At 35.1% G+C, this 26,166-nt stretch overlaps 1 protein-coding gene across 7 annotated transcripts in view; it reads left to right on the forward strand.

The window, feature by feature from the left end:
* The window catches only part of ZGRF1 (zinc finger GRF-type containing 1), a 92,311-nt gene that overhangs the window by 51,902 nt on the left and 14,243 nt on the right, over positions 1-26,166 (forward strand). For 5 of the 7 annotated variants that reach the window (XM_045469960.1, XM_045469990.1, XM_045469977.1 and 2 more), the window contains 11 exons: positions 565-703; positions 1,488-1,672; positions 2,836-3,032; positions 4,771-4,910; positions 12,707-12,850; positions 14,386-14,500; positions 16,676-16,935; positions 18,715-18,874; positions 20,123-20,200; positions 20,639-20,786; positions 24,254-24,381. In XM_045469960.1, coding sequence (XP_045325916.1) covers positions 565-703; positions 1,488-1,672; positions 2,836-3,032; positions 4,771-4,910; positions 12,707-12,850; positions 14,386-14,500; positions 16,676-16,935; positions 18,715-18,874; positions 20,123-20,200; positions 20,639-20,786; positions 24,254-24,381 — 1,694 coding nt within the window. The remainder of the gene's footprint in view (positions 1-564; positions 704-1,487; positions 1,673-2,835; positions 3,033-4,770; positions 4,911-12,706; positions 12,851-14,385; positions 14,501-16,675; positions 16,936-18,714; positions 18,875-20,122; positions 20,201-20,638; positions 20,787-24,253; positions 24,382-26,166) is intronic. The other 2 variants (XM_045469971.1, XM_045469981.1) reach the window with 2 other exon arrangements.

Consider the following 26,166-nt stretch of genomic DNA (forward strand, 5'->3'; position numbering starts at 1 on the left):
GAACAGAGGATCCAAAGCGAAATCTGCCCTGACAGCAGTGGGCCCAATATGGGGCTCAAACTCATGAATCATGAGATCATGATCTGAGCTGAAGTTGAATACTCAACCGACAGAGCCACCCAGGCGCCCCACGTTTAGTCTTATTTATATGATTAAAAGTGCAATGCATAGCCATTCTTGCTATACTTGGTATCTCATTTAAAATGAGAAAATGAAGAGTGCCTGGGTGGCTCAGTCGATTGAGCACCTGACTCTTGATATCAGCCGGGTCATGATCCCAAGGTCATGGAATGGAATCCTGCATCCAGCTCTGCGCTGAGCATAGAGCTTGCTTAAGATTCTCTGTCTCTCTCCCTCTGCCCTGCTCCCTTGCTTGTGCTCTCTCTCTCTAAAATACTACTACTACTACTACTAATAATAATAATAAAATCAGAAAATGATTTTCAAGGATTCTGAAAAATCAAAAAAATGTGTTTGTTAAACATATATATAGAAAATAATTTACTCATTAGTAGACAGTATTTTTCTGGAGTTGTTATAATAACTTGAATTATTCCATTTCAGGGGATAAGTGGCTCTGAGCTGTGCTTCCCTAGTGGGCAGAAAATAAAATCTGCTTATCTTCCCCAAAGGCAAATTCATATACCGTCTGTTTTTCAGTCTCCTGCTCATTATAAGCAAATTTTTACATCTTGTCTCATAGGTATGACTTATCTTCCTATTTTATTATAATTGGTTGCTGCTTAATGTAAGTAGGATAGCTGTGAGAAGACATAGTATCTTATATTGTGAACTTTCATATTAAATTCTCTACTTGAGATTTGTTATTTTCTATATGTCCATTCCAGTTTTCAACAGTAACTTATATTCTAATTTCAGGTCAAATTGAGTGTCAAAAGTAGGAAATGACAGTATTATCTTTTACAAGTTAGAATTTTTCATTAAAAAAAAATGTTTACTTATTTATTTTTTAGAGAAAGAGAGAGCAGGGTAGGGGCAGAGAGAGAGGGAGAGGGGCAGGGCTGTTAGCACGGAGCCTGATGCTGGGCTCAAACTCACAAACCATGAAATCATGACCTGAACTGAAATCAAGAGTTAGCAGTTCAACTGATTGAGGCACCCAAGCACCTCTTCATTTTTTTTTTTATTAAACTAGAAGTGTTACTGGGGTGCCTGGATGGCTCAATTTAATTTTAAAAAATAAATAACAACTAGAAGTGTTACAGATGGTTTTGTTAAGAAATTTTAAGTATGATGCATGATTAGTTTTGATTGTTTTGTTGTACAAGGGCAAAACTTGCCTTTAAAAAAATGAATATTAGTGTTAGATTATAGATTACTGTTAAAAGTCATTTTCAAACTTAGCTAACAGTACATATGATACAAACACAAACTTATTTTGTATTTAATTTTCATCTGTATTTATATATATATATATACACATATATATACATATACATATATATATATATTTTTTTTTTTTGTAGAACATCTAAATATATTGCTGTTTGAATTGGCACAGAGGTTGCACAAAGCTCTTTCAAAAGTTGACATATCATTTTACACATCACTAAAGAGAGAGAAACTGAAAAATGTAGAAAGTAATGTGCCATCCTGCCATCATCATCAACCTGCAAAACTTGTCACGGTTAAAAAGGAAGGTCCAAATAAGGTATTGTTCCCTGTTACTCACCGGTTGCCCCACCGAATACTTGTCTTGTAGAAAATTTAGGTACCTATTGCTTTATGACCGGCTTTGTTAAAGAGTAGGTCCTGATTAGGAGCCTTCTACTTGAGGTATTAGTAACTAACCTACAGTAAAGTCCCAGTAAATTTTTACTAAAAGATGATCTGTGTTCTAGGATATAAAAGTATGAGTTAAGATAATCCTTCAGATTGCCTGTGAATCTATTGCATAGTGGTGGCTGGAGACAGAAACATAAAAATAAATTTTATGTAATAGTATAATTGATAGAATAGGAAGGATATGCCCAAGTTACAGTGAGAACACTGAGGAGGAATATGTCCCAACCTGAGATCTTAGAGAATGCAGAGATGAGCCTGAAGAAGTGAAAGTTGAAGCAGTCTCCCGTGTGAGCCCCAGTATGAGTAATAGATAAGGCCTGAGGAATGTAAAAGCAAACTGATTTAATTTACATTGCTGATAACATATTATTATGGACGATGTCAAGTTAGTAAAATGTTTATGTATTGCGTACATACATTGAGATTTAAATTTAGGCGTCAAAGGCAAGAATTTGTAAATAATATTATAACCATAGAATAAAATATTATAGAGCCATCAAAAGTCTTTTTTTTCTTTTTAAGATAATTTGATGACATGGTTGTCATGCGTACAGCATGTTATTGTGTTAGGTTATATTAGGTTATGGAATAGAAAACACATCATCATCTGAGTTTTACTTTTTTTAAAAGAAACAATGTATGTGTGTGTCCTTGTGCGCACACACACTTATGTGAGTGACAAAAAAGGCCAAAAAGAAATGCACAAGATGTTTCTTGTAGTTGTTTCTGGGTAGCCTTCAGGGTGTCTATGGTGAACATTTTAAATTGGAGAAACAAAAAATTTTATTTTTAAAATAAGCTTATGTTCTCAGAATAATGTAATTTTCTGATAAAGAGAAATGTCAACTAAGTGGTTTTAAATTCTAATTTGTTGTTTAGTATTAATAAAAAGATTAACTTGTATGATGAATAATTTATTGGAGTACATTAATGCCAAGCACCTTTTTATAGAAGTCTTGACAAACATAATACAAAAATAGTAAAATATAAAATTTTTCTTACTCAATTGCAATATCTTTTTCCTCTTAGGGTCGTCTCTTTTATACCTGTGATGGACCCAAAGCCAACCGATGTAAATTTTTCAAGTGGCTTGAAGAAGTGACCCCAGGATATTTAACAAAGGAAGCCTCTCTAACTAGCATGGTTTTAAGTGATATAAAGAGTATTGGCTTATACTTAAGAAGTCAAAAGATACCCCTCTTTGAGGAATGCCAGCTTTTGGTGAGGTATGCTTTGGTAGCAAATAATGCCTGTAATTAATTATTATATTAGAAAATAATAACCTCACATGATTGTTATCAGTTTTAAAAGATATTTAGATAGGTAAATTATCTGAAAGATAGAGTACCTCAGGTTTTCTAACTTTAAAATGGAAATAATTTTCTAAAGCTATTTTTAGACAATCATTTTTTTTTTTTTTTTAATTTTTTTTTTCAACGTTTATTTATTTTTTTGGGACAGAGAGAGACAGAGCATGAACGGGGGAGGGGCAGAGAGAGAGGGAGACACAGAATCGGAAACAGGCTCCAGGCTCTGAGCCATCAGCCCAGAGCCCGACGCGGGGCTCGAACTCACGGACTGCGAGATCGTGACCTGGCTGAAGTCGGACGCTTAACCGACTGCGCCACCCAGGCGCCCCTAGACAATCATTTTTATATATAGTCATAATCCTTAGGAAACCCTGTTGAACAAACCACAAGAATAATTTTTGTCAGTGCAGGATAATAGGTAGCCTAACTAGTTAGTTTTATAGGATAATAGAATGCTACAATTTGGAAACATGTCCTATAAAAGTGGGATTATCCAAAAAGTAGCTATAATGAACATGTGCATCGTAATTTAATAACATCTTTGGGGAGTTTATACATGCCTGCATTCTTCTAAGGACATTGTGTGTATTATTTCATTTAATCATCATAATAACCTATAAGATACGGAAATAATGGGGATGATTTATTACAGTTATTGAAGCTGAGATACTCTATCTTTTGTGTACTTTTTCAATACTTGTCCTGGCTTAGTCTCTCTTTTTTTTTTTTTTTAATTTTTTAAATGTTTTATTTATTTTTGAGACACAGAGAGACAGAACGTGAGCGGGAGAGGGGCAGAGAGAGAGCAAGACACAGAATCCAAAGCAGGCTCTAGGCTCCGAGCTGTCAGCACAGAGCCCGACGCGGGGCTTGAACTCACAAACCATGAGATCATGACCTGAGCCAAAGTTGGACACTTAACCGACTGAGCCACCCAGGCGCCCCTGGCTTACTCATCTTAAAACTAATGATAATTCAGGGCGCCTGGGTGGCTCAGTCAGTTGAGCATCTGACTTCAGCTCAGGTCATGATCTTGTAGTTTATGAGTTCGAGCCCCACATCGGGCTTGCTGCTGTCAGCCTGCTGGTGTGGAGCCAGCTTCGGATCCTCTGTCCCTTCTTTCTGCCCCTCCCTCACTTGTGCTCCTCTCTCTCAAAAAATAAATAAAACATTAAAACAAAATAAAACTAATGATTCTGTGAGGGTTGCTATTTTCTTCCTACTTTTTTATTTTTTGTCCATGGATGAAAGTATATAAACATACACTCACTCTGGTTCCCTCCTTTTAATGCTATATTTTAAAGATGAAAAAAAAAATGTACTTTCAAACTTATAAAGTCCTGGGGTTGTAATGTATTGCATGGTAACTGTTGTTAATAATACTGTATTGTATATGTAAAAGTTGCTAAGAGAGTAGATCTTAAAAGTGCTCATCACACGGAAGGCAGTTTGTAACTCTGTGTGGTGATAGATGTTACCTAGACTTATTTTGGTGATCATTTTACCATAAATACACACACACACACACACACATATCTCGAACCATTATATTGTACACCTAATACAATTGTTTCAATTGTTATTGACAATTATATCTCAGTAAAAATTTGTATCTTAATATTTAAATTCATTTTTGTTTTTTCTCATTTTTCAGAAAAGGATTTGACTTTCAAAGAAAACAGTATGGCAAACTAAAGAAGATTACAACTGTAAATCCTGAATTTTATAGTGAACCTAAAAGCAAACTTTATCTTAAGCTGAGTCGGAAGGAAAGTTCTTCAACTTATAGTAAAAGTAAGTTGACCTGGTCATGGTGGTGACAGAGTCTACCCTTGTATCTCAGTTACATACAGCTCTGCAAATTCTTTACATTAAAGAAGGTTTATAAAGTACTGTTTAATAGTAGCATATATTCTGAGTTATTATATAAGAGTTATTATGTAATAAATTAGACCATTTCAAAAAAGCGTATTTTAAAATTTTAGTTTATTATTGTTATTTTTTAAATAAAAAAATATTTATTCATTTTTGAGGGTGAAAGAGACAGAGCGTGAGGGGGGAGGGGCAAAGAGAGAAGGAGACACACAGAGCACAGAGCCCGATGCAGGCCTCAAACTCACGGAATGTGAGATCATGACCTGAGCTGAAGTCAGACTCTTAACTGACTGAGCTACCCAAGTGTCCCTAAAATTTTAGTTTTAGTCCCTAAAAATTTTATTAAAGGCTAACAAAATCTATTTAATTTTGTTTAGAAAAATTATACTAGCTTCTTATCATTATATAAATAAGTATATTGATTCAGCTGTACTCTGACCTAATATCAAAAATAAACTGAAAATGTGGGCACCTGGGTGGCTCAGTCAGTTAAGCATCTGATGCGTGGTTTTGGCTCAGGTCATGATCTCACAGTTTGTGGGTTCAAGCCCTGTGTCAGGTTCCAGCTTGGGATTCTTTCTCTCCCTCTCTTTATGCCACTCCCCCGCTCACAGTCTGTCTCTCTTCTTTTTTTCACTCTTTGTCTCAAAATAAAGAAATAAACTTTAAAAAAATAAACTGAAAATGTAATGACTTTATTGACACTTCTGTCATTGTCTGCACAATTTGACAGGACTAGACCACCAGTTTTAGAGAATTGGAAATAAAATCCTTAAAAGAATTTTTTTTTTCTAAGGAGCTTAGATGTACTAAATTTGGGTTCATCATTATCTTTGGTTTCATGACCTACTCATATCATTGGTTCTCACCTAGAGTGCTCTGATTATTTAGTTACTTTAAATGTAATGATCTGTGAATCTACAAACTGAGGCAAAATCAAGTACCTTTATAGCTACCTACATTTAATATAAAGTAACCCCACTAACTCATCTGGCTGTTTCCTAACCTAAGGTAATTATCATTTCATCCCTGTGTTCATCAGCATCTTGCTCCTCTTTGTTTATAAGTTTATAGAAATGAATTCCTCAAGAGCGTACAGTTAACCATTGAGCAAAATAGGTTTGAACTGTGCGGATCCACTTATACATCGATCTTTAAAATATATACAGTACAGTATTGTAACTATAATTTCTCTTATGACTTTCTTAATAAAATTTTCTTTTTTGTTTCTTTATTGTAAGAATACAATAGATAACTCATATAACATACAAAGTATTTGTTAACTGACTGTTTATGCCATCTGTAAAGTTCTGGTCAGTAGGCTATTATTAGTAGATAAGTCTTTAGGGAGTCAAAAGTTATACGTAGATTTTTAACTGTGGGAAGTTAGCACCTCTAACCTCCATATTGTTCAGGAGTCAATTGTAATTTAAATTTTTCTTTTTAAACATTATTAAAGTGATATAAATCTGTAATCTTTTGGAGTTTATCTTTTTCACTTAGTGACATATCGTTGCAATATAGACATTTTATTGATGTTGATCTGAAATCTAGAGTGTAGATTACTTGCTTTGACTGCTATATCAATTTATTTTGTGAATGTGCCACAGTTTATTCATTCACTCTTCCACTGATGGTGATTTTGGTTTCTAAGTTTTGCCATTGTGAGCAGTATGCTACATATATTCTTGTACTGTCTTATAGATGTGCAACAGCTTCTTTTGGATATAATTCTAAGAATGAAAATGCCCACACCTTCAGGTTGTAGTGCCAAAGTCATTTCTAAAGTGGTTACATCAGCTTATCTTCTACTATCTTGCATCAGCCTGATCAGATGGGTGTAAAAGGATCTCACTGTGGTTTCAGTTTGCATTTCTGTGCTCACCAATGGTGTCGAACAGCTCTTCATGTGTTTTTTGCTTATGTATTGTTGTTTCTTACCCATTTTATTATTTGTAATCTTATTTATAGTTCTTCTATATTTTTCTGGCTAATTTTTTGTTGATCATGTATATTGTGACTGTCCACTCACAGTTTGTATCCTGTCTTTTCACTTTACTTTATTTTTATTTATTTATTTATTTATTTAAGTTTCATTTATTTAGGTAATCTTTACACCCACTGTGGGGCTTGAACTTATGGCCCTGATATCAAGAGTCATGTACTCTTCTGACTGAGCCAGCCAGAGCCAGCTGACTCTGTCAGCACAGAGCCCTGCAGGGCTCAAACTCACAAACCAAACTGTGAGATCAAGACCTGAGCTGAAGTTGGACACTTAACTAACTGAGCCACCCAAGCACCCCTCTGTGTCTCATTTTTAACATCTTTCCCTATACTGAGGTCTAAAATTATTCACCTTTATTTTCTAATTTTTTTAGTTTTCTTTTTGACTTTTTTTTTTTACTTCTTTAAAGTTTATTAAGGTTTTCTTAATGACATACTACATGCGAAAATCTTCAATCCATTTGGAGTTTTTATTTTTTTTTGTACATGGTGTGAGATAGGGATCCAATTTCATTTTTTGTCTCTTTAATTAACAGTTTTGCTAGCATAGTAATCATTTTTTATTAATTAGTCCTGCTTTTCCTCTCTAAATTGAAATGCTATCTCGGTTATAGCCAAGTTCAAAATAATGTTGATCTGTTTCTGGACTCCCTATTGTATACTAGTGTTCAATTTGTATATCCTCGTGTCCATTCCATACTGTCTAAATTACTGTAGCTCCATCTATGGTATACTTTCTCCCTGCTATTTTACTACTTTTTGGATCTTATACATTGAGGTTATTTTAATATTTGAATATATTGAGGTTTATATTTTAAATTGCTATTATCTTCTTGATAAACTGAAACTTTTATTATTGTATAGAGACTCTCTTCATCTGTAATAATACTTTTTTCTTATAATCTAGTTTTTAATATAACTGTGAGATTTATTTCGATTAGTATTTGTTTGATAAGTCTTCTAACATTCTTGTTCCACCTTTGTGTGTTCCTACATTGTCCCTTATAAATAGCACATGTCTGAATTTTTAAAATTTTGACTTGTGAATGGAATAGGTCCAGTATTTAAATTTATTATAATAATAATAATATGCTTGGGTATGTTTCTCCAATTTTATTTTTTAAAATGGTTATTTATTTTAATTTTTATCATTATTATTTTTTAAATTCATATCTAAGTTAGCATATGGTACAACAATGATTTCAGGAGTAGATTCCTTAATGCCCCTTACCCATTTAGCCCATCCCCTCTCCCACAACTCCTCCAGCAACCCTCTGTTTGTTCTCCATATTTAAGAGTCTCTTATGTTTTGTCCGTCTCCCTGTTTTTATATTATTTTTGCTTCCCTTCCCTTGTGTTCATCTGTTCTGTGTCTTAAAGTTCTCATATGAGTGAAGTCATATATTTGTCTTTCTCTGACTGACTACTTTCGCTTAGCATAATACCCTCCAGTTCCATCCACGTAGTTGCACATGACAAGATTTCATTCTTTTTGGTTGCTGAGTAATACTCCATTCATCCATCGATGGACATTTGTGCTCTTTCCATACTTTGGCTATTGTTTATAGTGCTGCTATAATCTTTGGGTTGCATGTGTCCCTTCGAAACAGCACACCTGTATTCCTTGGATAAATACCTAGTAGTGCCGTTGTTGGGTTGTAGGGTAGTTCTATTTTTAATTTTTTGAGGAACCTCCATACTGGTGTGTGTGTGTGTGTGTGTGTGTGTACACACACACATATATATTGGTGTATATATATATACACACACACACACACACACACCACATCTTCTTTATCCACTCATCCATTGATGGACACTTGGGCTCTTTCCATACTTTGGCTATTGTTGATAGTGCTGATATAAACATGGGGGCGCATGTGCCCTTTCGTGTTTCTACAATTTTAAATTATTTCTTTTTATCCCATTTTATCTATGCTCTTTTAAATCATTTCTTGCTTTTTTTTAAATTGATATTTAAAAGCTTACCGTCCAATAAGATAAGAACTTACAAAACACACCTCTTGTGTCTTCCTGTTTTTTTTTTTTTTAAGAGCTTGTTTCTTCCTCTTGACCTTTTCTTTCACTCTCCCCTTCCCTACATCTTATTGATATTTTCTACAATGGTGCTACTCAAAGTATGGTCTGCAGACTGGTTTTAGTCCAAACACTGTCACTGGTTTCCAAAGAGAGGTGAGGAGCTGCTCCAGGGTGTTATAAACTACCCATGTCAATAAGCAAATTAGTTTAGTTGGGTTTTGCTTTGTTTTGTTTGTAGCAAGACTTCTGAATGAAGGAAGAGTTATGTTGATTTGTTAAATTGCATTCTAGCACAGACTTTATGTTGCAGACCTATAACAGAACTATTTAAGACAGGCTACTTTGAATAGCACTAATCTAAACCTATAAATTTTAGGTTAGTATGGATTTATTTTCTATCTTCTTTGAATGTAAGTACTTTTTAAAAGATGACTCAGACTTGTCCAGGGTAATTTAATTACATTTGTTTATGTATCTCTTTTAGTGTCTCCTAAATTTTTCTCTCTTATTAATGTATTTCATCGAAAACTGTTTTGAATGTAGGTTGTTGTATGGTAAACCTTCTAAGCCTTGAATGCTTGAGAATGTTTTTGTTATACATTCATATTTGAATGATAGTTTGGCTGCACATAAAATTCTAGGTTATAAGTTCTTTTCACTTAATACTTTTGACCCCCAGAAGCAGCAATTTTATATGTTTTAAGAAAATATTAATATACTTGGTTATCTTCTTGCTGTTGAAAAATCTTTTGGCATTCCAATTCTTATTCCTTTGTATGTTATTCGCTCTTTCTGACTGGAAGCTTTAGAATTTTCTCTCTGACTATTATAGTCTTATATTTCCTTGTAATGTGTCTAAATGTGGTTTTTCCTTTTTCTCCTCTTGGGCACACTGTGAGCCTTTTAAATCTATTAAGTGTCTATTTCCAAACTCATCCAGTATATGCATTAAATAGGTACAGCTTTTTGTATGTCATTCATACCTCCATAAGGTGTTTTTTTAAAAAAAATACTAAAGTCCTTTATCTTTTTTTTTTTTAATTCTGGGAAATTGATCTCTTTTATCTTCGAATAATCTTCATTTTACTTTTATTTCTCTAAGACTTTTATTATTCCAATGTAGCACCTCTGACTCAACATTTCTTTTATATTGTCTAGGCTTTTGTCATCTCTTCCTTCTAGGAAATATCCTTAATATGGTCTTCTAAATTGCTTAGTTATTCCTCAAATGTATCCATTCTATGATTTAACACATCAATTATAGCTTTATTTCAACTACCATAATTTTTCAACCTGATATTTTTGTTCATTACCTTTCATTATTTTCTGGTTCTTATTTTGCATTGCAACTGTCTTCTCTTCCTTCTTGTAAAAAAATCTCTTTACCAGGCTAAATTTAAATGACTGGTCCATCTGTTCTGGTATTTCCTTTTCTGTAGGACTCTGTAATCCAGTATGTTTTTCTTTTGAAGTCTTTGTCTCCTTAAATGTCTCATTATTTTGGCCCGTGAACTAATTTTCCCCTCGTGGTATCAGCTGTTCCTTCTGGACAATGCATATGAGTGAAGGCTGACCACAGTCTGGTCAGCTCCAATGAGGTCAGGGAGTTGGGTTCAGTCCCAGATCTGCTATTTACTGGCCTTGTGTCTATGGACAATTTAACTTCTTTGGGCCAGTCTTCCTTCCTCAATAAAATGGTGATAATAATAATACCTACTTGACATTTAAAATATCTATTGACCCAGAATATAATATAGGTTATTGTGTGGAGGTTGTTTTTTATTTTTATTTTTGGAAGATTTTATTTTTTTAAAGTAATTTCAGCACCCAACATGGGCTCAGGTTTACAACTCTGAAATTAAGAGTCGCATGCTCCATCAACTGAGCTAGCCAGGCTGCCCCTAGGCTATTGCGTTTTATTAAAAAAAAAAAAATTCCCATAGATGCATGATCTGCCAATAGATTCTGATCTATTCATCTTACCCTGGTGCCCAGGGAAAATTGTTTAAATATATATTACATAAGTTGGCAAGTAGTTTTTTAAAAATTAGATATAAAATATATATGAACTTTTAAAAAAATAGTTTCCTAAACATATTTTCTAAAACAGTAGTTTTATGGGGTATGATAAAATTCAGTGTAAAAAAAGGGGGCAGGTGGTTCTGTGGCTAAATAAATTTGGAGAGTGCTATGTTAAACAAATAACCTTAATCTAAGATTTTTCAGAATCTTAAACATGCTGGTATGCATTGGACTTTCCAAGATGGGAATGTAGCCCAGTACACTATCTTTTCTGATACAGTTGAGACTTGTGGTTTGTCAGTTAATTTTCTTAGTTGGTTAAGGTCAGGGATTATAATAAATAATGCATATGAACATTAAACATTTTAACTTAAAATACATGAGATAATTTAATGATCTTTTGATGAAGAATCAAGGTTTTTGCTTGGAATGTGGGGTTTTTGGTTGGAGATCTTTTTTATCTTGTATAAACTATACCCACAAATAAAGCACTCAGAGATTTACCATTCTGAATTCTTAAACATGGAGCAAGAACTTGTGAAGCGATCTAAGTAGAGAATGATTTAAATGTTTTCAATTTCTTTTCTAATCTTTTATATTTACTTCACCTATGCTTGAGTCAACAGCAGTGTTTTTGTGTTTTGTGGTTTTCTTAAAGCAAATTGTAATGAATTCTTTCTAAATTATTACTTTAGTTTTCGTAAAACAATTATTTTTCTTCATACTCAATTATATGTAATATATAATTATAACTAATCCAACTGTATAAATAAGTTTTTTTTTATTTTTTTTTAAAGTTTATTTATTTTTGAGATAGAGAGAGACAGAGCATGAACAGGGGAGGGTCAGAGAGAGAGGGAGACACAGAATCGGAAGCAGGCTCCAGGCTCTGAGCCATCAGCCCAGAGCCCAACGCGGGGCTCGAACTCACGGACCGGACCGTGAGATCGTGACCTGAGCCAAAGTCGGACGCTTAACCGACTGAGCCACTCAGGCGCCCCTGTATAAATAAGTTTTAGAACAAATACAATTGACTCTTTGTAAGTGTAAACTCAACTGGTGGTAGAAATGGTGTACAGGTATTGTGGAAAATAGCCTACTAGCTATGAGTGCTCAATATGCCATGGAGATGGCATGTTATACAGAAAGAAAGAAGAACATTAATTAATCTACAGCATCAGTTAAGGACAATCCATTAAGAGAACTTGTATTCTATCCACAGATTGCCAACTTTATTTGAGCATGAAAACCATTATATAAGAGCCTCTTTTCAGACTAATGTTCTACCTTGGGAAAGTCTAATACAGTTATAAAGTTGTCTTTTTAAAAATGTTTATTTATTTTGAGAGAGAGAGAGAGAGAGCAAGAGCGTGAGCAGGGGAGGGGCAGAGAGAGAGGGAGGAAGGGAATCCCAAGCAGGCTCTGAGCTGTCAGCGCAGAGCCCGTCATGGGGCACATTCTCATGAACCTGGGGCTCGATCTCACGAACTGAGCCAAGATCAAGAGTCAGACGCTTAACTGACCACCACCCAGGTGCCCTTCAATTTTGTTTTTTTGAGAAATAACATAGGACTAAACATGTAAGAAGTCCAGAGTAATTTTAAATTGAGCATGGTTCTAAGTTCTTTAAAAATTGTTTGTCTTCTCAGATGATCTTTGGGTGGTTTCAAAAACCCTAGACTTTGAATTGGATACTTTTATTGCATGTAGTGCTTTCTTTGGACCATCATCTACCAACGAGGTGGAGCTACTACCTTTGCAAGGTTATTTCCCCTCTAACTGGCCCACTAACAGTAAGTATTGCCATGCTTATATTAATTTATATTAAAAGAAGAATGATAGACATAAGATGTATTGTGAGCAAGGATGCTAACTTTGGGGTTATTTGATTAAAGCCAACAAAAAGCATCCACCTCTACCTCCTATTATTCTGTATAATGTGTTCCTGAAAAATATGTATAAAAGTCGAATATATAAATATTTCTGTAGTTCAAGTCTCAGAGGGATAACAATATAATAAAATTTTGAATCTTCAATTTGTTAAAGTTGATCTTTACACAGAATATACCTGATTTTTAAAAATATAAACATTAAACATATAAATAAGTATTTTCTCAAATAATTTCTTACAGCAAGTTTTGATTCTCTTGGTTTTTGAATTCTTTTGGTTTATTATTCTAATAGGGTACATTTAGTAAATAAATCGTTTATTTTATATTGAGAAGGTCTTATAGATTTTGCAAGAGATTTTGTAGGCAACTGAAGAGGAGGGTATGATTTTTATTTTGAGGGTATTTTATCATCTGTCTTGAGAAATTTTCAATAAGCTACTAGGCTACCAGTCTTATTACTATTTTAATAAAGGAAATTTTAGTAGGCTGAATCCCTGTTCAGTTCTAAGAATCTGTAGATATCTCTATACATCTTGATCTCCGAAATAATTCCTGATGGTCGAATTTGGTCTATAACTAATTAAAGACAACATTTAATGATTCGTTTAAGTACTTCATATACATTTCTAACTTTTGAATATTTTCTTCAAGAACGAAATAAATCTAGTCAACTAGCTTGAGTCCAGTAAGAGCCTGCCTAATTAAGTAAACATTTGTTACTTAATTTGTCACTTCCATATGTGTATTATTTTTATTTTTATTTATTTTTTTGAGAGAAAGAGAGAGAGCGCGCGCACGTGCATGCGTGCGAGTGGGGGAGGGGCAGAGAGAGAGAGGGAGACAGAATCTGAAGCAGACTCTAGGCTCTGAGCTGTCAGCACAGAACCTGACGTGGGGCTTGAACCCACAAGCTGTGAGATCATGACCTGAGCCAAAGTCAGATGCTTAACTGACTGGGCCACCAGGCGCCCCATATGTGTATTTTAATATTTGCTACCGTTGTTTCCCCAGCAATATCAGCATTCTAACTTTCTGCTTTCCATATATTTCTATAAAATAGTTGAAGAATGAAAGAAAATGTTCCGAAGTTACACAAATACTATACAGCACAAGGTGGTATGCTGATTAGTTGGAACTGTCAAGGAGGGTCACCATGCACTAACTCAAAACAGTAGTTATTGCTCATTAGGTGATATATAGAAGTCCGAGTTTGATTTAAGTTATGCAATTTATGGATACCTGTGGAAAAAGTATGAATAAGTAGATTGTATAGTAGTTTAATGGGTAGAAGTACCTCCCCATATACTTAAGGGTTTATTTTATGTCATGTGGTTAATGCAGTAGCTGAGCTCTGAGTTGTATCGAATGTTTTAAATAGTTCCTTTATGATCCATTTTATTTTCATTAAATGTTCAGTTTCTGCGTTCTCTCTACAGTAGTGGTCCATGCATTGTTGGTTTGTAATGCTAGCACAGAACTGACCACTTTGAAAAACATTCAGGACTACTTTAACCCAGCTACTCTACCTCTAACACCATACCTGTTAACAATGTAAGTCATTATTTACCAGCGGTCATTGGTGTTCAAAAATGGTGACTAACTGTGAATATGAAAATGCGTTCAAAGTACATTACATACATTTTTGCCAAAAATATTTTAATTATCTTTCAGAGACCATGAGGTTACTGTCTGTCAGTAGTTAAAAGGATGTTAGTGTAAATTTTTGCCTTCTTCAAGGAATGATATTTTAGGGAGATTCTGAGTGTTGATTTTTTATTCATTTCTGTTTTTATGCCACAAATTATTTAACATGTAAAAGAATTCTTTTAGTGGGAATGCAAACTGGTGCAGCCACTTTAGAAAACAGTATGGAGGTTCTACAAAAAATTAAAATTAGAACTACTCTATGACCCAGCAATTGCCCTACGAGGTGTTTATCCATAGGATACAGGAGTGCTGTTTCAAAGGGGCACATGCACCCCAGTGTTTATAGCAGCTGTATTGACAGTAGCCAAAATATGGAAAGAGCCCAAATGTCCATCAACTGATGAATGGATAAAGAAGATGTGGTGTGTATATATATATATATATATATGTATACAATGGAGTATTACTTGGCAATGAAAAAGAATGGAATCTTGTCATTTGCAGCGTGGGTGGAACTAGAGTGTATTATGCTAAGTGAAATTAGAGAAAGACAAATACTGTATGACTTCACTCAAAAGTGGAATTTAAGATCCAAAACAGATGAACATAGGGAAGGGAAGCAAAAATAATATAAAAACAGGGAAGGGGGCAAAACATAAGAGACTCTTAAATACAGAGAACAAGGGCATCTGGGTGGCTCAGTTGGTTAAGCGTCCAACTTCATCTCAGGTCATGATATCACAGCTTGAAAGTTCAAGTCCCGTGTCAGGTTCTGTGCTGACAGCTCAGAGCCTGGAGCCTGGTTGGGATTCTGTGTCTCCCTCTCTAACTGCCCCTCTGCCGCTCATCCTCTGTCTCCCAAAAGTGAATAAACATTAAAAAAAAATTTTCTTTTAAATACAGAGAACAAGCTGAGGGTTGCTGGCAGGGTGTTGGGTCAGGGGATAGACTAAATGGGCAAGAGGCATTGAAGAGAGCACTTGTTGGGATGAGCACTGCGTGTTATATATAGATAATGAATCACTGGATTCTACTCCTGAAATCATTGTTTTACTATATGCTCACTAACTTGGATGTAAATTAAAAAGATAAACTAAATTAAAATAAAAAAGAATCCTTTTTATAGGTTGAATTCAGTATGTACATTGATACTATTTTTTTTTTATGTTTATTTTGAGGGAGAGGGAGCGTGCATGCACGAGCAAGGGAGGGGCAGAAACTGAGAGAGAGAGAGAATCCCAAGCAGACTTCATGCTGTCAGCGCAGAGCCCTGTGGGGGGCTGGATCTCATGAACTGTGAGATCACGTCCTGAGCCGAAATCAAGGGTTGGACATTTAACCGACTGAGCCACCCAAGCGCCCTGTTCTCGCTTTATTCTTGACATAAACTTAATTTCTCAAGTTTTAAAATACCCCCTTTTAAAATATTGGAAGTGATATTCTATTAAATTCACTAAAATAGTAGAAAAAGTCTAGTTTCTAATTTGGAATGTTATCTGTCTTGTGGTGTTTCCTTTCTCTCAGTATAATGAAGTTCTAGGTAAAAAATAAAAATCCTTATGATCCCATTATGTTATTATCTATCTTTGTTACTTAATCTTTGAAATGAATTGATCCTTTATAAAAATAGAAATAAAACCAATTTATTTATTATAGTTTTACCTGAAATAGAGGCTGTATTAATTACCTAAGACAGCCTTGTATAATAGAACATGGGCTTTAAAGTCAGTACACCACTTATTATCTGTGTGCTTTTTGGGAAAAAAATTTAATATTTCTGTATCTTATTTGGGCTAATTAACTACTTCTTAGTGTTGTTTTTAAGATCACATCAAATAATATGTAAAATGCTTAGCATAGTGCTGGCACATAGTTGGTATTCAAAATAGCATTAAAACATTAGTTTTCTTCTCCTCTACCCTCCTTCAAAATGGGGTATATATATCCATTTCTGCCCTAAAAAAATGTTCTCTATGATGCTTATGAAATGAAGGTTATTAATAGGTTTACTCACTATTTCAAAAACCCCTCATTTTCCTTTGATTTTTTTTTTTTTTTTTTTTGCTGCCTTTTTACTAGGTCTTCGTCAACTGTAGTTAGCAACAAGAGAGTCAGTAAGAGAAAATTTATCCCACCAGCCTTCTCAAGTATCAATACAAAATTTGAACTTCTCAGCCTAGAAGCAACATTGCAGTTAGCTAGTCAATTAATTCAGGTACACAAGTTAAATGAGGATCAAGCTACAGCCTTAATTCAGATAGCTCAAATGATGGCATCGCACGAAAATGCTGAAGTGAAGGAACTGCAAACACATACCCTCCCTATCACGATCATACATGGTAAGAAGCAAGAAAGAAAGCAGTTCTAATAAATATACTGTTATATGCACTTTTGTAACTCTGCTTGTAATTTCCTAATCACAGAAGATTCTAGAATGACTCTACATAGATTATTTTGAGTCTGAACCTACTTTAGTAAACTATTAGATGAGAGCAGAACTGACCATCCTGAAAGGGAGAATAGGCAGCGTATCTAATGAATGAGTAGCATTATATACTCATTATTCACAGTATCCAGACTTGATCTAGATATCTATGTGTTGCACTATCAGAGTGAACTTCAAGCCTGAGCAACAAAGCCTTTTGTTAATTCCTAGTGAGCTCACACTTTCATCCTCCCCCAGCAGCTATTCCAAACCTTTAATCTCTCCTGGCCCTTGCCCTACTCCCTCTAAAATTGATTCTGCCTTTAAAACAGGAAATGAGTTTATAACAGAAATTCCTCTCAATATCCTGCTCTCCCCCATTTTACCTAAGTTTGAACCTATTTTTACCTTTTTTGGTTCTGTCCCAGTAAAGGAGCTTTACTTCCCCCTCTTCAGAGCTAATAATTCTATCTGGATTCCGTCACCTTTTTAGCTCATTTCCTCAAACATCCACTCCAAAGCTATTTTGTGCTATTTTGAGGATTTATATCACATTCACCCTGTTGACCAAGCTAGATACCTGGGACTCATCCTTGATTATTCTTTCTCCTTAGATGAAGTGACTCTCTTAATCTTCCTCCTCCTCTCTGTTTATCTCCCCCCATCAGATTAGTCACTGAGATGTTTCACTTCTGGTTTCTACCTTTCTTTCCTATAAGTTTTCTCCTCTCCAGGTTACTTCGGTCCCCTCCATCCAAGCCTTCACTGTACCTCCTATATAGCCTGGTGGTGAAAAGGTAGGCTCTAGAGCTGGAATCCTGGATTTATATCCTGGCGCTCTCATGTATTAGCTGCATGACCTTAGCAGGTTACTTATCTCAGCTTTAATTTCCTACTCTGTAACATAAGTTGATAACAGCATCTTTCTCTTAGGGTTGGAGGACCATATGAGTGAACGCTGGTAAAGGGCGTAGAACAGTGTCTGACACATGGGAGGCACTGAGGAAAGTTAGCATGTATTATTGTTATGGTTATCTCACACCCCTTTCTAATTGCTCCACCTTTAGTTTTATCCTTCTTAATATTTTCACTCAAGTAGTTTTTACAAAATACAGTCTGCCTAAGTCAATTCTATTGCTTAAAATCCTTCAGGGACTTTCCCTGGTCTGCAAGACAAAATTTAAACTTTTTAGCCGCACCAAGCAGAATTCTTGTGATTTATCCTCTTGCCTACTTTGTCGGCCTTGTCTCTTACCTATTTTGCTATAGGCTGTATAGAAATAGTTAACATCTGCATACTTTGCCATGCCTTTGCCTGGAATGACCCTTTCTTTAAGCAGTCTGGATATATTATGCTGGAAGACTTAGTTCTGCTACTTCTTATTTTTAGGAAGCATTCCCATCTCTACCAAAGCAGAGAGGAATGTTCTTTCTTTGATACAATAACAGTGTTGCTTATCATATGATCATTGTTCCTTCACTTTGTTTTCCTGCGTAGATTCATTAAATGTGGAGGCCTTTGGTTATCTATTTATCCCTTGTGCAAAGCACATAGTAGTCACTCAGTGAATGTCTTTTGACTAAATTAATTAAATGAAAGGGAGAGGGAAGCAGATGGATGAAATATTTCTTATACTTTCAAAAATTTATGACATTGCCTTTATTCTATTTCCCCTTCCTTCAAAATAATTAGGTGTTTTTGGAGCAGGAAAGAGTTATTTGCTGGCAGTGGTGATTTTGTTTTTTGTACAGCTATTTGAAAAGAGTGAAGTTCCTACAGTTGGAAATGCAAGACCATGGAAACTTCTCATTTCTTCTTCCACTAACGTAGCTGTGGACAGAGTACTTCTTGGGTAGGTATGACTAGTGTATTTAAGTATCTAATATTTTATTTTATTTTTATTTTTTTTACAAGTTTTATTTATTTAAGTAATCTCTACAACCAACGTGGTGCTTAAACTCATGACTCTGAGATCTAGAGTTGCACACTCCTCCACTTGAGCCAGCCACGTGCCCCTTATCAATTTTTGATCCGTTAATTTTTTCCATATTTTTGCCATTATAAATAATATTGTGACAAAATCCTTAAATATAAATCTTTATCTCCATTTCTAATTCTTTCCTTAGGAAACAGTCCCAGGTCTAGAATAAAAGATATCAACCTTTTTTTTCTTATTAAGTAAGCTCTGTGGCCAACGTGCCCAATGTTAGCTTAAACTCTCAACCCCGAGATAAAGAGTTGCATTCTTACCAACTGAGCCAGCCAGGTGCCCCAAGATATAAACATTAAAATTTTTTTTTAAGTTTGTTTGTTTATTATAAGTTTATTTATTTGTTTTAAGAGAGAGAGAGAGAGAGGTAAAGAGAGAGAATCCCAAGCAGACTCCACCCTGGCAGTGCAGAGACTGACGTGGGGCTTGAACCTGTAAGCTGTGAGATCATAACCTGAGCCAAAATCAAGAGTCAGAGGCTTAACTGACTGAACCACCCAGGCGCCCCAAGATACAAACATTTTTAAGCTCCCTAATATATTTTGCAAAATTGTCCTTCAGAAAGGGAGTGATGTATATATACAAATGATCATAGCCTTTAGAGGTAGACAGACTTGCCTAGGTTGAATCATGGCTGACTCCACTTTTTAGCTATGTGGCCTCAGCAAAATACCTCACTTTTTTTTTTTGGAGTCCTCATCTAGAAGATGAGATACTGTCGTGCAGAGCTGTAATGAATATTAAATGAGATAATGTATATAAAGATAAAGTATTTATTCCTAATAAATCCTGATGCTAAGTATATGGTAGCTATTGTTTTCCATATTATTATGTTGTTAGAGACAATTTTATATGTGATAAATACTAACACCAATATTTTATAAACATTTAATGAACCCTCAGTTGAATTTAAAAATTCTCTATAAAACACCTTATATAAAAAAGACTTTTAGCTACATTGCATTTACTCTAGTTTGGACATTTCAGATTGACTTCTATAACTATAAAATACACTATTACACAAAATTTTAGTAACATAAATATTATATGAAACTTTGCTTTATATTCTCCTAAATAATCGGAATCTATTTTACCTTGTTTTCTTTAAAGGCTTCTCAGTCTTGGATTTGAAAAGTTCGTCAGAGTTGGGAGTGTTAGGAAGATTGCCAAACCAATTTTACCTTATAGGTGAGAACACTGAATTCCAGAAGTCACAGAGTGCTCAGAGAAGTACAATATTTTTTTTCAGTTTATTTATTTATTTTTGAGAGAGAGTGCACCCACGTACACACAAGCAGGGGAGGGGCAGAGAGAGATTGGGATAAAGAAAACCCTAAGCAGACTCCACACTCAATGTGGAGCCCAGCACTGGGACCTGATCCCAACACTTTGAAATCATGACCTGAGCTGAAACCCAGAGTCTGTTGCTCAACTGACTGAGCCACCCAGGCGCCCCAAGAAGTATAATAATTTTATATAACTCTTACCTTAAATTTGGTTTTTGAAGAAGAGTGGAGAAAGATTTATCTTTTTTTTTCTGGTTAACTTAGAAAATCTATATTTTATATTTTTATAATGTGAAAATGGGACAAAGAGGGATATTGTTTTATGTAATACTTTTTTTAGTTTGCATGCTAGCTCAGAAAATGAAAATGAGCAACTAAAAGAACTGAATGCACTAATGAAAGAAGACTTGACTCCTCTGGAAAAGATCTATGTCAGAAAAAGTATTGAGCAGCATAAATTGGGGACCAATAAAACCCTGCTGAAGCAGGTAAGTTTGTTTCTTCATTTATACGTACTATTCAGATTTCTTTTTCTTGTTGACGGAGAATATTTCCTTTAAATAAAACAAATGACTGTGATAGTTTAGATTCAAATAAGGTGTGTGTATGTCCATCTGGTGTGTGTTTTATCCCATCGGAAAACACTCTTCAAATTTGTGAACAGATCCAGCTTACCATGACTGAGTTATCTTTTCTCCTTTTCTGTATTTGCGTGTGTGTATTTAAAATATTTATTCATTATTTATTTATAATTTTGAGACAGAAAGAGCACATGTGGGGGAGGGGCAGAGAGAGATGGGGAGAGAGAGGATCCCAAACAGGCCCCGTACTGTCAGCACCGAGCCCAACGCAGGATTTGAACGTATGAAACTGTAAGATCATGACCTGAGCCAAAATCAAGAGTCAGACTCAACCAACCTAGCCACCCAGGTGCCCCTATTTGTATATCTTTTTATAAGCTTAAAGAGGAAAGAGAAAAGGTTTTTATTATTAATGCATTATTTTATAATTTTTATATAAGTTATATATAAGTATATTATTTATAATAATTATTTATTATTGAGAAAAACCTCCCCTTAAAGAGGAAACAGAAGATAGTTTTCTTGGCAAGTTAAGTGAAACTTGGTTTTTTTCTAGGTGAAATTGGAGAGGAGAAAGTCTGACCTGGGCAAAATATCAAGTGAAATTTGTCTTTAATGCTTTCCCTAGAAAGCCAAGCCTTTCAGGGTCTGTCTGTATCTGAGAATCTAGGAGTCTCAGATACTTGCTTCTAGGTATTGGAAGCCAAGACCGGGCACATAGGATCCTAACCTGTAACAGGTAGCATCATCCCTTTTATCAACTTCTCATCCAAAGCAGCTTCCTTCAGCTGGAAAAATCGGGGCACCTGGGCGGCTCAGTCAGTTGAGCAGCTGACTCTTGGTTTCAGCTCAGGTCATGATCTCACGGTTCATGAGTTCAAACCCCGCATCGGTCTCTGCACTGACAGTGTGGAGCCTGCTTGGGATTCTCTTTCTCTCCCTCTCCCTCCCCCACCCCTTCTCAAAATAAATAAACTTAAAAAAATTATATAAAAAGAAATTTGGAAAAATCAACATGCTTGGGTCCTGGTATTGCTTAGCTCTTTCCAAAAAATGCTGCTTAACAAACAAAATCTCAGTACTTTAAGACAACAGACTCATGACTATAGAGGTCATTAGGCACGGCCCAGCTAGAGGCTGTGGTTCAGGTCTCTCGTTCTGAGAACAGTTGCCTATGGCATGATGGCCTTCTCCTGACGGATGGCAGAAGCACAAGAAGGTGGGCAGGATCACACAAATACATTTAAAGCGTTTGTTCATATTATGTCTGCTAATACTCCATTTGCTTTAACAGGTCAGATGGCCAAGCCCAGCAGTAGTGGGACAGGGAAATACACTCCACCTACTTCTCTGGTGGGAAGCGCTGCAAAGCCACATGGCAAAGGGTGCGGATGTGTAATACTCTCACAAGGAGGGACGGGGAAATTGGAAATGATAACCAATCTGCAACAAGTTTTGCTTACAGAAGTCCTCAGAAGGCTTCAGACGAGCTTTCAAGTATTTTGAATTATAGAGTCAAATTCTACTTCCTTCTCTACTTAATCCAGAAGGGCTTAGTTTGACTGTGTTCAATCAATGCAAATTAGTCATTTATGTAAATTATTTACCATTTTAGTCACTTATTCAACATAATATTGACATGTAAGAATAATTGTTAACGACTTCTTTGATAATTTTCTGAGCGAAAGCCCAGATAGCATAATCTGTTGCTCACTGGTAATATCTGTTCACAAATGAGAACTCTTTTAAAGGAAATATTTTTCTTAAAGTTTATTTAGCAAATTTCCAAGGTCAGAGCTAACACATTTCTAAAGTGGCATGTCTTTCCAATAAAATTAATTTTAAAAAATGCTTCGTGGTTAACTATTTCCTAGATCAATAATAAAAATCTCTTCTGTGGTTAGAACCTCAGCAATACAAGGACAATTAAAATATATAAATAATACAGTATTTTATTTTATTTTTCAATATAATTTATTGTCAAATTGGCTAACATACAGCATGTGAAGTGTGCTCTTGGTTTTTGGGGTAGATTCCCATGGTTCATCGCTGACATACAACCCCCAGTGCTCATCCCAATGAGTGCCCTCCTCAATAATGATATGATATTTTAAAGAAAACTTAGTTATTTAGGTTTTTGTATTAGATATTTATTTAACTAAAAAAACTGCTTCCTGGGTCACAACTTCAAGGTTCTCATTCTAAGGTTGTCTTATCAGATACAGTTCCCAGAAATTAAATGAGGAATGCCATTTGAGAGTGGTACCATGAGAATGTATAGTGCTACAGTGTGGTGTCCCCTGCTGGATCCTTTCGCAAGAGCTGAATATTTAAAAACTGTGGAGTTTCTAATATAAATGGGGACTTGGGATTTTTGGTTTTGTTTTTAACAAGAGGAAAACCTAACTGAAAAAGGGTTATTGTATGTGATAAATGTTATCTATTATTAAAGAAAATAAGGAGTTTATAATATTTCTTGTTTCACAGGGCCTACGGAGGCAGTGTTTAATTTGTAAAGCATATTTTTGTCAATCACATTTGTTGACAAAATTTTGGTCAGTTTGTGTGGACTGCCCTTGCTACCAAGAAGTAGAATTATACTTCAGATTGTTAAGAGAGGAAAAAAAATGTATATATGCTTGTGTGTATGTGTATCTATACACACATGTGTGTTTGTGTGCGTGTGTGTGTGTGTGTGTGTGTGTGTGTGTGTGTGTAGCTATTAGACCACTAGTACAATGGCCACACGTAATTAGAAAATTCAGTCATTTTCCTCTTGTTTATATTTAGTTGCAGAGATTAAATATGAGCTTTTTTTTTTTTTTTTTTTTTTTTTTACATCAGGCTTTTTGCCTTGAGAATAATGGTATTCTCGTATAAGATTCAAATATACTTACAAGCCACAAGGACACTAATTTACTGTTGTTTAGAAGTAGCCATCTTTACTTTCTTAAGTAAGTTAAAATCCTAGAGTGCAGTTCATTAGTGTGTTCAGTGCTCTTCGTGGAGCACTTTGGCCTGTGTTGATGATAACACATGTGGTGTTTATTTAGCTTCATCTAGAAGGATAAAATATGCATATCATCCTTAACGTTTTAAATTCTGACACTGTAATACCTCCCTTGTGAATATCAAAATGTGTCTTTTATTTGTTCTTATTAAGGGGCTTGTGGCTTAAGTAGCCTCTATGCTGTGATTTCCATTCACTCTGTGGGAATGACAAAAATGTGGAAATAAAGTGACCTATGATTTCTGATTGCCAGTAATTAAATTAGGACAGCTCGTTTCTGATTTTAGCCTACAAGTTCTTTGGTAAATACATTGTCTTATTTTTTAAAAGTTTGTTAATTAATAATATTCTTATTGTAATAAAGGTGCGGGTAGTTGGAGTTACCTGTGCAGCCTGCCCATTCCCATGCATGAATGATCTTAAATTTCCTGTAGTTGTGCTGGATGAGTGTAGTCAAATAACTGAACCGGCCTCTCTCCTTCCCATTGCAAGGTAACCTAAAAAATTCCTTTCCAAAACACACTCAGATATCATAATATTTCAAATAATTTTGCACTTCAAACTCTTACCAAACTTTTGGAAAATTTTTAACAGTTTAGGTACTAAAGTGACTTTTAAAAGAATGCAGAGGGGAACTTGAGAGGGGTTAATGTGTCAAAATTTTGTTAGATCACAGTTGAGACATTTGGATCACATAATTCTTTTTAAAGTTTTCGTTTTAATTCCAGGGAGTTAATATACAATGTTATATTAGTTTCAGGTATACAATATAGTGATTCATCAATTCTGTACATCATCTTGTGTTCATCACAAGTGCCCTCCTTAATCCCCATCATCTATTTCACCCCATTCCCCCCACCTACCTCCCCTCTTGCAACCATCTGTTTGTTCTCGGTAGTTAAGAGTTTGTTTCTTGGTTTACCTCTCTTATTTTTTTCCCTTTCTTGTTTATTTTTAAATTCCACATATGAGTGAAATGAGATGGTATTTGTCTTTTTTTGGTTGATTTGTTTCACTTAGCATTATACTCTCACTCCATCTGTGTCATTGCAAATGGCCAGATTTCATTCCTTTTTTATGGCTGAATGATATTCATTGTATGTATACACCACTTCTTTATCCATTCATCAGTGGATGGACACTTGGGCTGCTATTATATCTTTGCTATGGTAAATAATGCTGCTGTAAACATAAGAGTGCGTGTATCCCTTTGAATTAGTATTTTTGTATCCTTTGGGTAAATACCTAGTAGTGCAATTGCTAGATCATAGGGTAGTTCTATTTTTAACTTTTTGAGGAACCCCTACAGTGTTTTCCATGGTGGCTGTACCAGTTTGCATTCCCACCAATAGTGCACAAGGGTTCCTTTTTCTCCACATCCTCGCCAACACCTGTTGTTTCTTTGGTTGTTGATTTTAGCCATTCTAACAGGTGTGAGGTGATATCTCCTTGTAGTTTTGATTTACATTTCCCTGATGATAGATCACATAATTTTTAAAGCCTTGATAACACTAGTGCTAGAATTTTACTAGAGAACCTTGCAGGTTTCTCACCTAGATTAGAGGTTCTTCTTTAGTCCTATTTTGAGAACCTAAGTCTACTGAAGAATGTTCTTCAGTTGCTTACTTTGATAAAGTTCCAGTGTTTAAGTTCTGAAAATAAAATTTATATTATGAAAGGATATAAACTATGTACAGAAAAATAAGTTGAAAATGAAACTTTGTCCAATAAAATTTAGAAGACTATAAAATCTTCTAAGCTGTATCAGTTAATTGAAACATTGTGCTTTTAAAGCATCTCTAACTGAGGGATCCTGAAGGCAGTGGAAAGAGTGCTAGACTTGGACTCAGTAGGCCTGAGTTCTAATCCTTGTTCTATCCCCAGTTAATGAGGGAACGAGTACCTACTGTCATGATTTTCCCAGGACTTGGGAGGTCCCGCATCATGGGAATTTTAGGTTAAACTGGGACAGTCCTAAGCAAACCAATATGAGTTGGTCACCCCACTCAGGAGCCGGGAATGGAGGAATAGTAAGGTCCTGCACAGAGGATAGAGGAGTAATAGGGTTAATCTATTTAACAATAGAAGCAATGATGCTAATATGAGTAACAAGAAATATTTCCTGTTATGTGAAGCACCTGCTGTATACTAAACACATTATATACTGCACGAAGTCCTGATAACAGTTATGCAAAGTAGTAGCATATCCAGGTTACTGGTAAGAGTGCTGAAGCTTGGAGAAGTTAAATAACTTGTTGTGTCCATAGAATATAATGG

Source organism: Leopardus geoffroyi, chromosome B1 (assembly GCF_018350155.1).
Source record: "Leopardus geoffroyi isolate Oge1 chromosome B1, O.geoffroyi_Oge1_pat1.0, whole genome shotgun sequence".
Lineage (NCBI taxonomy): Eukaryota > Metazoa > Chordata > Mammalia > Carnivora > Felidae > Leopardus > Leopardus geoffroyi.